The following is a 16,760-nucleotide window of genomic DNA, read 5'->3' as shown; positions in this document are numbered from 1 at the left end:
TTTTGGCATTTTCTTTGACCTGGACTTGTGTCAACAACATTCAACCGAAACATATCAGAACTTGTCTCCGTCATTGGAGATAATACTAGGTATTTGGAGCCAAATGTTTTATTTCTTAATATAAATATTCTATATGACGATCTCAAAGAAGTCCTTTACCGGGAGATTGCTAGGACATTCTGTGTCTTTGGTGGGTTAGCTAACCCTGAGGTTTCAATCCAATATTACATATAGATAATTTACATAATATATATGTTAGCATATTATACTTGGTCTTTGGTTTTTGGGCTAATGTTTTTAGTGACATTATAAAAAACTAGAATAGAGCAGATTAATTGAGGGGTGGTATTACCCTATAGTGCTTCATCAATGTTTTATAAATGAATCTGATTTATTTTTGCTAAATCAGCCAGTAAACAGCCCCTTTCCTTTTTAACTCATCCTCAAAAAGCAAAATGTAAAACGTTTTGGTTTTCCAGTGGTGCTGCGAAGCGCCCCCTCCCCTCTCAGCCCCTCACCCCCACCCATCAACCCCAACCCTCACCTAACCGTCCCCTCACCCCAACCATAACCCCCCCACCCCCCCCCCCCACCCCCCCATCGATCACACTTTGGTACAAGAGCTGGATGCTGTAGAGGCTCCTCCAGGACTCCCCTCGTCCATCCATTTGTCCAGGCTGCGCCTGCGGGCGTTCATGAAGAAGTTGCTAACGGTGGTGAGTTCCAGTCCCAGCTGCTGAGAGATGGTCATCTGCATCTCTTTGGACGGACGCTTGTTCTCCTTGAAGATGGCCAGCAGGGTGCGACGCTGCAGGTCAGTAAAAACCAGGCGCGATTTCTTTGGTGTATTGTTCCTTTCCTTGCTTGGGTCTTGTTCTTTTCTTTTGCACGCTTTAGGAGGGAGGGAGGGAGGGAGGGAGGGAGGGAGGGAGGGAGGGAGGGAGGGAGGGAGGAAACAGAGAGACAGGGTAGGGTGAGAAGAAGAAGAGAGAGCATATGTTAGTAGTCATACGTAGGAATGATCCTACAGAGAGAGAGGTGAAGATGTGATGCAGGTGATCTTGGGTGAGGTAGAACAGACAAGTGCACCTGTCTTAGGTAAGTCTCAACTTATAAACTTATAACAGACCCTATATGACTAGTGTGAGTGTGCGTGTGTCTTGTTAAGGTTTTCTGCATGTTTATATCATTTGTTTCATGCAAGTCAAGCATTTCTACAATGCATTCGGAAAGTATTCAGACCCTTTGACTTTTTCCACATTTTGTTACGTTACAGCCTTATTCATTTTTTTCATATCAATCTACACACAATACCCTATAATGACATCACAATACCCCATAATGACATCACAATACCCCACAATGACATCACAATACCCCATAATGACAGAGTGAAAACAGGTTTTTAGAATTTTTGCTAATTTATTTAAAAAACAGAAACACCTTATTTACATAAGTATTCAGACCCTTTGCTATGAGACTCCAAATTGAGCTCAGGTGCATCCTGTTTCCATTGATCATCCTTGAGATGTTTTTACAACTTGATTGGAGTCCACCTGTGCTAAATTCAATTGATTGGACATGATTTGGAAAGGCACACACCTGTCTATATAAGGTCACACAGTTGACAGTGCATATCAGAGCAAAAACCAAGCCATGAAGCCAAAGGAATTGTCCGTAGAGCTCCGAGACAGGATTGTGTCGAGGCACAGATCTGAGGAAGGGTACCAAAACATTTCTGCAGCATTGAAGGTCCCCAAGAACACAGTGGCCTCCATCATTCTTCAATGGAAGAAGTTTTGAACCACCAAGACTCTTCCTAGAGCTGGCCGCACGGCCAAACTGAGCAATCTGGGGAGAAGGGCCTTGGTCAGGGAGGTGACCAAGAACCCGATGGTCACTCTGATAGAGCTCCAGAGTTCCTCTGTGGAGAAGGATAACCATCTCTACAGCACTCCACCAATCAGGCCTTTATGGTAGAGTGACCAGATGGAAGCCACTCCTCAGTAAAAGGCACATGACAGCCCGCTTGGAATTTGCCAAAAGGCACTTAAAGGACTCTCAGATCATGAGAAACAAGAACTCTTTGTCCTGAATGCCAAGCGTCACGCCTGGAGAAAACCTGGCACCATCCCTATGGTGAAGCATGGTGGTGGCAGCATCATGCTGTGGGGATGTTTTTCAGCGGCAGGGACTGGGAGACTAGTCAGGATCAAGGGAAAGATCTATGGAGCAAAGTACAGAGAGGTCCTTGATAAAAATCGAACATCTCTGGGGCGACCTCAAAATAGCTGTGCAGCGACGCTCCCCATCCAACCTGACAGAGCTTGAGAGGATCGGCAGAGAAGCATGGGAGAAACTCCCCAAATACAGGTGTGCCAAGCTTGTAGCGTCATACCCAAGAAGACTCAAGGCTGAAATCGCTGCCAAAGGTGCTTCAACAAAGTACTGAGTAAAGGGTCTGAATACTTATGTTTTTTATTTGTAATACATTTGCAAACATTTCTAAAAACCTGTTTTTGCTTTTTTCATTATGGGGTATTGTGTGAAGATTAATGACGGAAAAAAACAATTTAATCCATTTTAGAATAAGACTGTAACGTAATAAAATGTGGAAAAAGTCAAGGGGTCTGAATACTTTCTGAATTAACTGTATGTGCTATGAATAGCAACATTATTATTGATGTAAAACCTGCGGAGTCCAAAAATAAATAATTTCTATCATTATTAAATCTGAAGTCAAAATCCCCTTTAAATGTAGTACACACCAACAACAACATATTTTACCTCATTCTACCATGTGTCCAGACACTTTCAGAGCAACCATTGGTTTGGGTTACAAGATGTATTGTGGAAAAGCCACTCTGCACTCACAGTAACCATACAGTAGTCTTCAGTCTGTGGGCTTACAACCCAACACTACCCATACAGTAGTCTTCAGTCTGTGGGCTTACAACCCAGCACTACCCATACAGTAGTCTGTGGGCTTACAACCCAACACTACCCATACAGTAGTCTGTGGGCTTACAACCCAACACTACCCATACAGTAGTCTTCAGTCTGTGGGCTTACAACCCAACACTACCCATACAGTAGTCTTCAGTCTGTGGGCTTACAACCCAACACTACCCATACAGTAGTCTTCAGTCTGTGGGCTTACAACCCAACACTACCCATACAGTAGTCTTCAGTCTGTGGGCTTACAACCCAACACTACCCATACAGTAGTCTTCAGTCTGTGGGTTTACAACCCAACACTACCCATACAGTAGTCTTCAGTCTGTGGGCTTACAACCCAACACTACCCATACAGTAGTCTTCAGTCTGTGGGCTTACAACCCAACACTACCCATACAGTAGTCTTCAGTCTGTGGGCTTACAACCCAACACTACCCATACAGTAGTCTTCAGTCTGTGGGTTTACAACCCAACACTACCCATACAGTAGTCTTCAGTCTGTGGGCTTACAACCCAACACTACCCATACAGTAGTCTTCAGTCTGTGGGCTTACAACCCAACATTACTGATACAGTAGTCTTCAGTCTGTGGGTTTACAACCCAACATTACCCATACAGTAGTCTTCAGTCGTCTGTGGGCTTACAACCCAACACTACCCATACAGTAGTCTTCAGTCTGTGGGCTTACAACCCAACATTACCCATACAGTAGTCTTCAGTCTGTGGGCTTACAACCCAACACTACCCATACAGTAGTCTTCAGTCTGTGGGCTTACAACCCAACATTACTGATACAGTAGTCTTCAGTCTGTGGGTTTACAACCCAACATTACCCATACAGTAGTCTTCAGTCGTCTGTGGGCTTACAACCCAACACTACCCATACAGTAGTCTTCAGTCTGTGGGCTTACAACCCAACATTACCCATACAGTAGTCTTCAGTCTGTGGGCTTACAACCCAACACTACCCATACAATAGTCTTCAGTCTGTGGGTTTACAACCCAACATTACCCATACAGTAGTCTTCAGTCTGTGGGCTTACAACCCAACATTACCCATACAGTAGTCTTCAGTCTGTGGGCTTACAACCCAACATTACCCATACAGTAGTCTTCAGTCTGTGGGCTTACAACCCAACATTACCCATACAGTAGTCTTCAGTCTGTGGGCTTACAACCCAACATTACCCATACAGTAGTCTTCAGTCTGTGGGCTTACAACCCAACATTACCCATACAGTAGTCTTCAGTCTGTGGACTTACAACCCAACACTACCCATACAGTAGTCTTCAGTCTGTGGGCTTACAACACAACACTACCCATACAATAGTCTTCAGTCTGTGGGCTTACAACCCAACACTACCCATACAATAGTCTTCAGTCTGTGGGCTTACAACCCAACATTACCCATACAGTAGTCTTCAGTCTGTGGGCTTACAACCCAACATTACCCATACAGTAGTCTTCAGTCTGTGGGTTTACAACCCAACATTACCCATACAGTAGTCTTCAGTCTGTGGACTTACAACCCAACACTACCCATACAGTAGTCTTCAGTCTGTGGGCTTACAACCCAACACTACCCATACAATAGTCTTCAGTCTGTGGGCTTACAACCCAACACTACCCATACAATAGTCTTCAGTCTGTGGGCTTACAACCCAACATTACCCATACAATAGTCTTCAGTCTGTGGGCTAGGAATGAGGTGGAGGATAAAGGATAAAGAAATAGCTTCTCTTTGTTGACAGAAGAAGTATGTCATCAAATGTCAACATTCCGTTGCAAGATGGTTGCCATGCCTCCCGCTCAGAAGAACACACACAGACTAGCGAACAAGCCGATGGACTGACACAAGACAAAACACACATGGCATTACTCATAATGTGCCGATAACAAAATACAATGAAACAGGATGCCTGAAATCGCAACCCTTCCTATGGAATAAATCATTTAAATGTAGTATTTTCTATTTTTTATTAATATACCTGCTGACATGAATGAGTCATATCCTTTAGCTGTCCTATAGCCCTTCAATCAATCCTTGGTTTCCCAAATTATTATTCTGTGTATAACCCTTGTTCAAAATCCAATTTTATTTGTCACATGCGCTGAATACAACAGGTGTAGACCTTACCGTGAAATGCTTACTTTACAAGCCCTTAACCAACAATGCAGTTTTAAGAAAATCCCTTAAAAATGTAAGATAAGAATAACAAATAATTAAATAGCAGCAGTAAATAACAGTAACGGGGCTATTTACAGGGGGTGCCGGTACAGAGTCAATGTGTCAATGTGCGGGGGCACCGGTGTCCAGGTAATTGTACATGTAGGTAGAGTTATTACAGTGACTATGCATAGATAATAACAGAAAGTAGCAGCAGCGTGGGGGGGGGGGGGGGCAATGCAAATAGTCTGGGTAGTCTGGGTAGCCATTTGATTAGCTGTTCAGGAGTCTTATGGCTTAGGGGTAGAAGCTGTTTAGAAGCCTCTTGGACTTAGACTTGGTGCTCCGGTACCGCTTGCCGTGCGGTAGCAGAGAGAACAGTCTATGACTAGGGTGACTGGAGTCTTTGACAGTTTTTAGGGCCTTCCTCTGACACTGGCTGGTATACAGGTCCTGGGTGGCAGGAAGCTTGGCCCCGGTAATGTACTGGGCTGTACGCACTACACTCTGTATGCCTTGCGGTCGGAGGCTGAGTAGTTGCCATACCAGGCAGTGATGCAACCCGTCAGGATGCTCTCGATGGCGCAGCTGTAAAACCTTTTGAGGATCTGAGGATCCATGCCAAATCTTTTCAGTGTTCTGAGGGGGAAGAGGTTTTGTCAGTGTGCCCTCTTCACGAATGTCTTGGTGTGCTTGGACCATGTTAGTTTGTTGGTGACGTGGACACCAAGGAACTTGAAGCTCTCAACCTGCTCCACTGCAGCCCTGTCGATGAGAATGGGGGCGTGCTCGGTCCTGTTTTTCCTGTAGTCCACAATCATTTCCTTTGTCTTGATCTCGTTGAGGGAGAGGTTGTTGTCCTGGCACCACACGGCCAGGTCTCTGACCTTCTCCCTATAGGCTGTCTCATCGTTGTCGGTGATCAGGCCTACCACTGTTGTGTCATCAGCAAACTTAATGATGGTGCGGGAGTCATGTCTGGCCATGCAGTCATGAGTGAACAGGGAGTACAGGAGGGGACTGGGCACGCACCCCTGAGGGGCCCCTGTGTTGAGGATCAGCTTGGCGGATGTGTTGTTACCTACCCTTACCACCTGGGGGCGGCCTGTCAGGAAGTCCAGGATCCAGTTGCAGAGGGAGGTGTTTAGTTCCAGGGTCCTTAGTGATGAGCTTTAAGGGCACTATGGTATTGAACGCTGAGCTGTAATCAATGAACAGCATTCTCACATAGGTGTTCCATTTGTCCAGGTGGGAAAGGGCAGTGTGGAGTGAAATAGAGATTGCATCATCTGTGGATCTGTTGGTGCGGTATGCAGACTAGAGTGGGCCTAGTGTTTCTGGGATAATGGTGTTGATGTGAGCCATGACCAGCCTTTCAAAGCATTTCATGGCTACAGATGTGAGTGCTATGGGTCGGTAGTTATTTATGCAGGTTACCTTAGTGTTCTTGGGCACAGGGACTATGGTGGTCTGCTTGATAAATGTTGGTATTACAGACTCAGAAAGGGAGAGGTTGAAAATGTCAGTGAAGACACTTTCTAGTTGTTCAGCTCATGCCTGGAGCACACGTCCTGGTAATCCGTCTGGCCTCTTTAAAGGTCTTACTCACATCGGCTGCGGAGAGCGTGATCACACAGTCGTCCAGAACAGCTGATGCTCTCATGCATGTTTCAGTGTTACTTGCCTCGAAGTGAGCATAGAAGTTATTTAGCTCGTCTGGTAGGCTCATGTCACTGGGCAGCTCTCAGCTGTGCTTCCCCTTGTAGTGTGTAATAGTTTGTAGCCCTGCCACATCCGATGAGCATCGGAGCCGGTGTAGTACGATTCGATCTTAGTCCTGTATTGTATTGTATTGATATACACTTTGCCTGTTTGATGGTTCGTCGGAGGGCATTGCGGGATTTCTTATAAGCTTTCAGGTTAGAGTCCCGCTCCTTGAAAGCTGCAGCTCTACCCTTTAGCTCAGTGCGGATGTTGCCTGTAATCCATGGCTTCTGGTTGGAGTATGTACGTACAGTCACTGTGGGGACGACGTCCTCGATGCACTTATTGATAAAGCCAGTGACTAATGTGGTGTACTCCTCAATGCCATTGGAATAATCCCGGAACATGTTCCAGTCTGTGATAGCAAAACAGTCCTGTAGTTTAGCTTCTACTTCATCTGACCACTTTTTTTGTTGTTGCTTGTAACCAGGAATCAGGAGGATAGAATTATGGTCAGATTTGCCAAATGGAGGGCAAGGGAGAGCTTTGTACGCATCTCTGTGTGTGGAGTAAAGGTGGTCTAGAATTGTTTTCCCTCTGGTTGCACATTTAACATGCTGACAGAAATGAGGTAAAACTGATTTAAGTTTCCCTGCATTAAAGTTACCGGCCACTAGGAGCGCCGCCTCTGGATGAGCATTTTCCTGTTTGCTTACGGTGGAATACAGCTCATTGAGTGCGGTTTTAGTGCCAGCCTCGGTCTGTGGTGGTATGTAGACTACAAAAAATACACATGAAAACTTTCTAGGTAGATAGTGTGGTCTACAGCTTATCATGAGATACTCTACCTCGGGCGAGCAAAACCCTGAGAATTCCTTAGATTTCGTGCATCAGCTATTGTTTACAAATATGCATAGGCCCCGCCCCGTGTCTTACCAGAGGCTGCTGTTCTGTCCTGCCGATAGTGTGTATAGAGTGTTCTTAATGTCGTCGTTCAGCCACGACTCGGTGAAACATAAGATATTACAGTTTTTAATGTCCCGTTAGTAGGATAAATGTGCTTTCAGTTCGTCCCATTTATTTTCCAGTGATTGAACGTTAGCTAGCAGAACGGAAGGCAAGGGCAGATTAGCCACTCGTCGCCTGATCCTCACAAGGTATCCTGATCTCTTTCCGCGAAACCTAAGTTTCCTTTTCCAGTGAATCACGGGGATCTGTGCCTGGTCGGGTGTCTGTAGTATATTCCTCGCGTCCGACTCATTAAAGAAGAACTCCTCGTCCAATTTGAGGTGAGTAATCCCAATTCTGATGTCCAGAAGCTCTTTTCGGGTCATAAGAGATGGTAGCAGCAACATTATGTACAAAACAAGTTACGAACACCGCGAAAAAACAACCAAAATAGCATGGTTGGATAAGAGTTGATAAGACGGCAGCCCTCCCCTCCGGCACCATCTTGTTATGCTTCTTATTCTGTATAATACCATTATTCTGCTTCTTATTCTGTATATAACCATTATTATGTATATAATCATTATTCTGCTTCTTATTCTGTATATAACCATTATTCTGTATATAACCATTATTCTGCTTCTTATTCTGTATATAACCATTATTATGTATATAATCATTATTCTGCTTCTTATTCTGTATATAACCATTATTCTGTATATAACCATTATTCTGCATATTATTCTGTATATAACCAATATTATGCATATTATTATTCTGTATATAACCATTATTCTGTATATAACCATTATTCTGTATATAACCATTATTCTGTATATGACCATTATTATGCATATTATTTTCTATATAACCATTATTCTGTATATAACCATTATTCTGTATTTAACCATTATTCTGCTTATTATTCTGTATATGACCATTATTATGCATATTATTTTCTATATAACCATTATTCTGTATATAACCATTATTCTGTATATATCCATTATTCTGTATATAACCATTATTCTGTATATAACCATTATTATGCATATTATTTTCTATATAACCATTATTCTGTATGTAACCATTATTATGCATATTATTTTCTATATAACCATTATTCTGTATATAACCATTATTCTGTGTATAACCATTATTCTGTATATAACCATTATTCTGTATATAACCATTATTATGCATATTATTTTCTATATAACCATTATTCTGTGTATAACCATTATTCTGTATATATCCATTATTCTGTATATAACCATTATTCTGTATTTAACCATTATTCTGCGTATTATTCTGTATATAACCATTATTCTGCATATTATTTTCTATATAACCATTATTCTGTATATAACCATTATTCTGTATTTAACGATTATTCTGCGTATTATTCTGTATATAACCATTATTATACATATTATTTTCTATATAACCATTATTCTGTATATAACCATTATTCTGTGTATAACCATTATTCTGCTTATTATTTTGTATATATCCATTATTCTGTATATATCCATTATTCTGTATATATCCATTATTCTGTATTTATAATATAACCTCCCAGTGGAGACAGAAACGTATTGAGACCCTGTACGTGTCTGGCACTGTATCCCTGTCACTGTATCCCTGGCACTGTATCGCTGTCACTGTATCCCTGTCACTGTGTCCCTGTCACTGTATCCCTGTCACTGTATCGCTGGCACTGTATCCCTGTCACTGTATCGCTGTCACTGTATCCCTGTCACTGTATCGCTGTCACTGTGTCCCTGGCACTGTATCCCTGTCACTGTATCACTGTCACTGTGTCACTGTATCCCTGGCACTGTATCCCTGGCACTGTATCCCTGTCACTGTATCCCTGTCACTGTGTCCCTGTCACTGTATCCCTGTCACTGTATCGCTGTCACTGAGTCCCTGGCACTGTATCCCTGTCACTGTATCCCTGTCACTGTAACGCTGTCACTGTGTCCCTGGCACTGTATCCCTGTCACTGTGTCACTGTATCCCTGTCACTGTATCCCTGGCACTGTATCCCTGTTACTGTATCTCTGTCACTGTATCCCTGGCACTGTATCCCTGGCACTGTATCGCTGTCACTGTATCGCTGTCACTGTATCCCTGGCACTGTGTCACTGTATCCCTGGCACTGTATCCCTGTCACTGTATCGCTGTCACTGTGTCACTGTATCGCTGTCACTGTATCCCTGGCACTGTGTCACTGTATCCCTGGCACTGTGTCACTGTGTCCCTGGTACTGTGTCCCTGGTACTGTATCCCTGGCACTGTGTCACTGTATCCCTGTCACTGTATCCCTGTCACTGTATCGCTGTCACTGTATCCCTGGCACTGTGTCACTGTATCCCTGTCACTGTATCCCTGTCACTGTATCCCTGTCACTGTATCCCTGTCACTGTATCCCTGTTACTGTATCTCTGTCACTGTATCCCTGGTACTGTATCCCTGTCACTGTATCGCTGTCACTGTATCCCTGGCACTGTATCCCTGTCACTGTATCGCTGTCACTGTATCCCTGGCACTGTATCCCTGGCACTGTGTCACTGTATCCCTGGCACTGTATCCCTGTCACTGTATCCCTGTCACTGTATCCCTGTCACTATATCGCTGTCACTGTATCCCTGGCACTGTATCCCTGTCACTGTATCGCTGTCACTCATCACCGCCGGCCTGGGTTGAGTTGATTACCTCCCTGAATTAAGTATGCACAATAGAGACTCAGAGAGATCAATATGAATCAGGTTAAGAACTCAATTGAGTACAAAACTATTTTGCAAAAGGGGAAAACTATCCAAGAGTGTTGGTTGTAAATAAACACAAGGTCTATCCAGGCATCTCCTATCCTCCGATCCTTATCGCCAACACATAGGGAGACATGGACTGCCCAAGATCCTTATAGAATAGAAACAGGATCATTTTTCTAACTCTTTCTCTTGTTAAATTCTCACATTTTTGAAGAACGAACGCAAGTAAACAGCCTAAAAAGAAGACATTGACAACATGGCATTGCTATAATATACTATCCACCAGCCTCTTCACTGCCGTGACATGATCATGTAGACTACACTCATATCGGCGCATGTTAATATTTCTGAGTCTTTCTTTAATAGAAAACGTGTCAGGTTATATCAGGTTTTTAGGGTAATAACGGCCCATTCAGAATACTGTGGGCTCTGTCCATGGTGCTGAAAAAAGGCTAACCATTGAACGACCATTGGATTCAGACTTCTTTCTGTACTGTAGGTTCTTAACATGCGACACATCTTAGTTCTGAGTTGAACCTCGAACATATAATCCTAGCCTATACCTAGCTCTGGACATTAGTATATACTGCTGACACGATGGCAAAAGTATCCCCCTTAAAAGAGTTAGATGCACTATTGTAAAGTGGCTGTTCCACTGGATATCATAAGGTGAATGCACCAATTTGTAAGTCGCTCTGGATAAGAGCGTCTGCTAAATGACTTTAATGTAAATGTAAATGTATGTAGTCCTATTGAATATACAGCCAGTAAACAGTAGGCTACTATAGGAGGCGTGACTAAAGATGAAGAAACACCAACGTGACATCAGTTAACTTAGAAAGGATAGCATATTACACCTTTCATAGAAAAACACATTCGTATGTTGATTCTTTATGACAGACACCACCGGGCTCTCTCTCTTTCACCACCGAGCTCTCTCTGTTATCACCGAGCTCTCTCTCTGTCACCACCGAGCTCTCTTTGTCACCACCGAGCTCTCTCTCTTTGTCACCACTGAGCTCTCCCATCACTCTTGCTGTGAAATGTGAAACAAAAAAACTGAACTTACAAGATTCTACCAGAAGGTGGCAGTATATCACTGACAATATTCTCTCAGACTGACACCACTGATATGCTTGTAATGGCAATAGTGAGTGTCTTCTTGCTAACTGGGTCTTCTACCTAAAGGGCTTCATTAAAACAGATAAAATAGCAACGCCCCATTCCATCTGGATATGATAGATTATTTCACAATCATTAGACAGCATTCACGTTTCACAATAACACAATTTAGGGTAGGTAGCCTAGGCCAGTTATTAGGTAAAAGAAAGGTAATAATAATAATCGATAACAGAAAATGTTCAGACAATATATATTATCAGGATATAGAAACTGACATATTTAATAGTGCATATAAATTAAGCTTGTGGCAGTGTTTAGCTTGTTTCAGTGTTTAGCTTGTTGCAGTGTTTAGCTTGTTGCAGTGTTAAGCTTGTTGCGGTGTTAAGCTTGTTACAGTGTTAAGCTTGTTACAGTGTTTAGCTTGTTACAGTGTTAAGCTTGTTACAGTGTTAAGCTTGTTGCAGTGTTAAGCTTGTTACAGTGTTTAGCTTGTTGCAGTGTTAAGCTTGTTACAGTGTTAAGCTTGTTGCAGTGTTAAGCTTGTTACAGTGTTAAGCTTGTTACAGTGTTTAGCTTGTTACAGTGTTAAGCTTGTTACAGTGTTAAGCTTGTTGCAGTGTTAAGCTTGTTACAGTGTTTAGCTTGTTGCAGTGTTAAGCTTGTTACAGTGTTAAGCTTGTTGCAGTGTTAAGCTTGTTGCAGTGTTAAGCTTGTTACAGTGTTAAGTTTGTTACAGTGTTAAGCTTGTTACAGTGTTAAGCTTGTTGCAGTGTTAAGCTTGTTGCAGTGTTAAGCTTGTTACAGTGTTAAGCTTGTTACAGTGTTAAGCTTGTTACAGTGCTAAGCTTGTTACAGTGTTAAGCTTGTTGCAGTGTTAAGCTTGTTGCAGTGTTAAGCTTGTTACAGTGTTAAGCTTGTGGCAGTGTTAAGCTTGTTGCAGTTTTAAGCTTGTTGCAGTGTTAAGCTTGTTTCAGTGATTGTTGTCTTTAATTGTTGTGTTCAATCTACATCTTTTTGTGCAGACTTGCAGTTTAGTTTATATATATATATTTGTATAAAGCGGCACATAACATGACAACAGTAGCGGTGCGTGGGTACCCCCCCCCCCCCAAAAAAAAATGTTTTAATAAAAAAAACAAGACATATTACAGTCTACAGTACCAGAACACCTTCTCATTCCAGGGTTTTTCTTTATTTTTACTATTTTCTACATTGTAGAATAATAGCGAAAACATCAAAACTATGAAATAACACATATGGAATCATGTAGTAACCAAAAAAAGTGTTAAATATATCAAAATATATTTTATATTTGAGATTCTTCAAAGTATCCACCCTTTGCCTTGACGACAGCTTTGCACACTCTTGGCATTCTGTATGTGTTGTGATAATCGCGTGGTTTGCTCTTTAACCTACTAATTCATATGCCTTTCGACAGTGATATATATATATAGGCCTAAAAGCCGAGACAATAGGAAAACAGAGCGGCAGAATAAATTCAACCACACCTTTGTTTTATGACAAAACCGGATAGCAACCTCTGTCCAGTGAAGTCCACAAAGCATATTGCATGTACAGTAACAGTCAGTAACATGACCTACATCATGGTCAAACAAGTTACTGTTTCAGACATTTTTCGGACCACTAAACAACTATTGATTTAGAACCACAGAGAGTTACAGGAGCTGCCTCCACTATTCCAGCACCATTTCAACTTCAACATCATCAATTCACCTCTGCTTAGGCTAATACAGTGACAATTAAAATACACCAAAAACGATTTAGTCCAATCAACGTAAGCTAAATATGATGTGGCTATCCATGGTTCTGATTTCTGTGTGTGTGTGTGTGCGCGTGCAAGTTCGGGCAAGTAAAAAACATGTTGATTCACCCTAAATGTAGACAAACGCCAATGCCATCCTCCTATCTTTCATGTTGAGGAAACAGTCTTATCCCTCTGTCATACAGTACATGCTTTAAATTGTTGTTGTCCTAGGCTACTTGGCTAAAATACTTTATTGCTAGCCTAACTTCCATTCATGGGCAATGTTAGCTAGTTAACATTAGCCTTTTACAACTAGCTACATATTGAACTTCCATCCTCTCAGGCCAGGGGCACAACAATGTATGAATTAATGGTTGGATCAGAATCGCCGTTATAATCATTGGCCTGTACGAAGAATTAGGTAAAACCCAAGTCCAAATCCCTATCTCCATCCATGGCTAATTCAGGAAAGGTACAGTTTTAGCTAGCTCAACGCTGATTGGCAAATGTTCTATACTTTTTTGTCAAGGGAGTCCAGATGCTGGCTGGCTTTCCTTGCCTTCAATGCTACTGTTGGCAACAATGTCATACTCTTTTGGACCAGACAGCATCAGATAGATGGCCTACACATACTGAGACAGAGGGGGCCCTGTTTCGCTCGCTCGGATGCTTTCTCCGGTGAAATATATTCCGCCTCTTGCGAATTGAAGGAAAATTATCAAACACAGACAGTTCGAAAGATAAATGATTTTATGTATTTACATTTTTTTTCTTGGGGCAATTTTTTTTGGAACGCAACTGCCTCACGAGTGTCAAGGCTTTCAATTCCTTTTTACAAAGGCTATTCACACTGTGGATGCAACCTTTCATCTTTGTAATTCATCTTAAATACTAGAAATGGGAGTGTAGCCCATTGGTTACTGCTACTCTAACTATCGCATCAAACAAATCACAATTTACATTTCATGGCCGTAAATGATGTCACAATAGGCTAACTATCGTCTAGGTTTCCTTCAGATTACTGATCAAAACAACATCCACAAGACTTCCTGATATAACCACAACACCTGTGTGTGATGATGAAATTATCTCTCATAATATTCTATTATGCTTAGGCTACAGTCCACCACACCCCCACCCGCCCAGAGCAATTGCTAACGCAGGACGCACCAAAACTGCCTAGACATCTACGTGTAAAAGGAGAAATCTCCTCTGACAATGAAAGTCCACGCTCCAGTCATTCAATCAAGGTGTCTTTCCACATAGGACAGGTTACAGTAGGATCAAAAACGTAATTATATTTATTCAGAGAGAAGGGTTTACCGTTTCCAGAGGAGAGGGAAATGAAGCGTTAACTTTTCTTTTATATGTTTCAATCAATAGCCTATGATCGATAAGGTAGCGTTCCCCAATCAATAGCCTATGATCGATAAGGTAGCGTTCCCCAATCAATAGCCTATGATCGATAAGGTAGCGTTCCCCAATCAATAGCCTATGATCGATAAGGTAGCGTTCCCCAATCAATAGCCTATGATCGATAAGGTAGCGATCCCCAATCAATAGCCTATGATCGATAAGGTAGCGTTCCCCAATCAATAGCCTATGATCGATAAGGTAGCGTTCCCCAATCAATAGCCTATGATCGATAAGGTAGCGATCCCCAATCAATAGCCTATGATCGATAAGGTAGCGTTCCCCAATCAATAGCCTATGATCAATAAGGTAGCGTTCCCCAATCAATAGCCTATGATCGATAAGGTAGCGATCCCCAATCAATAGCCTATGATCGATAAGGTAGCGTTCCCCAATCAATAGCCTATGATCGATAAGGTAGCATTCCCCAATCAATAGCCTATGATCGATAAGGTAGCGTTCCCCAATCAATAGCCTATGATCGATAAGGTAGCGTTCCCCAATCAATAGCCTATGATCGATAAGGTAGCGTTCCCCCTCCCTTTTATCAGAGGGATAACGGCCCTTCTTACTCATGGTTAGGAACACCTTCCTAATATTGAGTTGCATCCCCCCCCCCCCCCCTTTGCCCTCAGAACAGCCTCAATTCGTCGGGCATTGGATTCTATTTTTATTTAATTTATGTTTTATTTAACCTTTAAGAACAAATTCATATTTACAATGACTTCTACAAGGTGTTGAAAGCGTTCCACAGGGATGCTGGCCCATGTTGACTCCAATTCCTCCCACAGTTGTGTCAAGTTGACTGGATGTTTTTTGGGTGGTGGACCATTCTAGATACACACGGGTAACTGTTGAGCGTGAAAAACCCAGCAGCGTTGCAGTTCTTGACACCCTCAAACCCGGCACTTAAATATATTGTCTTTCCCATTCACCCTCTGAATGGCACACACACACAATCCATGTCTCAATTGTCTCAAGGCTTAAAAATCCTTCTTTAACCTGTCTCCTCTCTTTCACCTACATGGAATGAAGTGGATTTAACATGTGACATCACTTAAGGGATCATAGCTTTAACCCGGATTCACCTGGTCTGTCTGTGTCATGGACAGAGCAGGTGTTCCTAAGGTGTTGTACACCCAGTGTATATCAGGATGTGATGCATTTCTACTGGCACACTGCCAAGCGCAAAGGGAGATCCCCCGGTTGAAGTTGGAACGCATTATTAGTCAGGATTAGGCGGCCGCCTATAGTGGCGGATTGACGAGGGCGACATTTTCTGAGCTAAACTGACCAAGACACACCTCCAAAAACACACACAACCTCACATAATTCTGCCCCAAAATAATCATTTATCTCAACCATATGGGCTTTTTAGGTGAGCACTAATGGCACCCTGTGGTAAGCAGTGCCCACTTTGTCAAAGGAAAAAGGGACACGAACTACGTATCCTGTCCATTCCCAGCATGCCTCTCCAGGGTGCTGTTGGAGGGACGCATCGCTGCTGCGCTCCACTAACATTCCCTCAAAATAATATCATCTGACATAAATCATGTAGCAGATACAGGATATGGTAGAAAGAGAATGTGGCCTTTTCTGTAGCCTTCAGGCTGGAGATAAAATGGATGACAATGTAATGAGACTGACATTTTCTTCTTTTTTTTTTACATCATGCAGGTTTCTCCAATCAAATAGCCTAACCTGAATGGTGGCCAATCAAATATAGTCAAGCCTGCAAAAAAAAATGTGCTGTTATGTTAACAAACAACATATCTTAAAAACAGGACAGGTCAAAGTAAAATGGACGATATGGAATGGACAATCAGTCTACTCACAATTGTTGTCCAGGAAACTCACCCCGTGCACTAAATTGTTATGATCAGTGGTTTCAAGTTTGTATCCAT

The 16,760-nt window shown here is 42.4% G+C and overlaps 1 protein-coding gene across 4 annotated transcripts in view; it reads right to left on the bottom strand.

Moving 5' to 3' along the window:
• Window positions 1–594: 594 nt before the first annotated feature.
• LOC139544401 (one cut domain family member 2-like) overlaps window positions 595–16,760 on the bottom strand; it is a 29,522-nt gene continuing 13,356 nt past the window's right edge. For 2 of the 4 annotated variants that reach the window (XM_071351444.1, XM_071351445.1), the window contains one exon: window positions 595–891. In XM_071351444.1, the coding sequence (XP_071207545.1) occupies window positions 605–891 (287 nt within the window). In that variant the 3' untranslated portion in view covers window positions 595–604. The remainder of the gene's footprint in view (window positions 892–16,760) is intronic. The other 2 variants (XM_071351446.1, XR_011668862.1) reach the window with 2 other exon arrangements.

This window comes from Salvelinus alpinus, chromosome 18 (genome assembly GCF_045679555.1).
Source record: "Salvelinus alpinus chromosome 18, SLU_Salpinus.1, whole genome shotgun sequence".
Lineage (NCBI taxonomy): Eukaryota > Metazoa > Chordata > Actinopteri > Salmoniformes > Salmonidae > Salvelinus > Salvelinus alpinus.
This window is presented reverse-complemented; position numbering and strand designations above follow the sequence as displayed.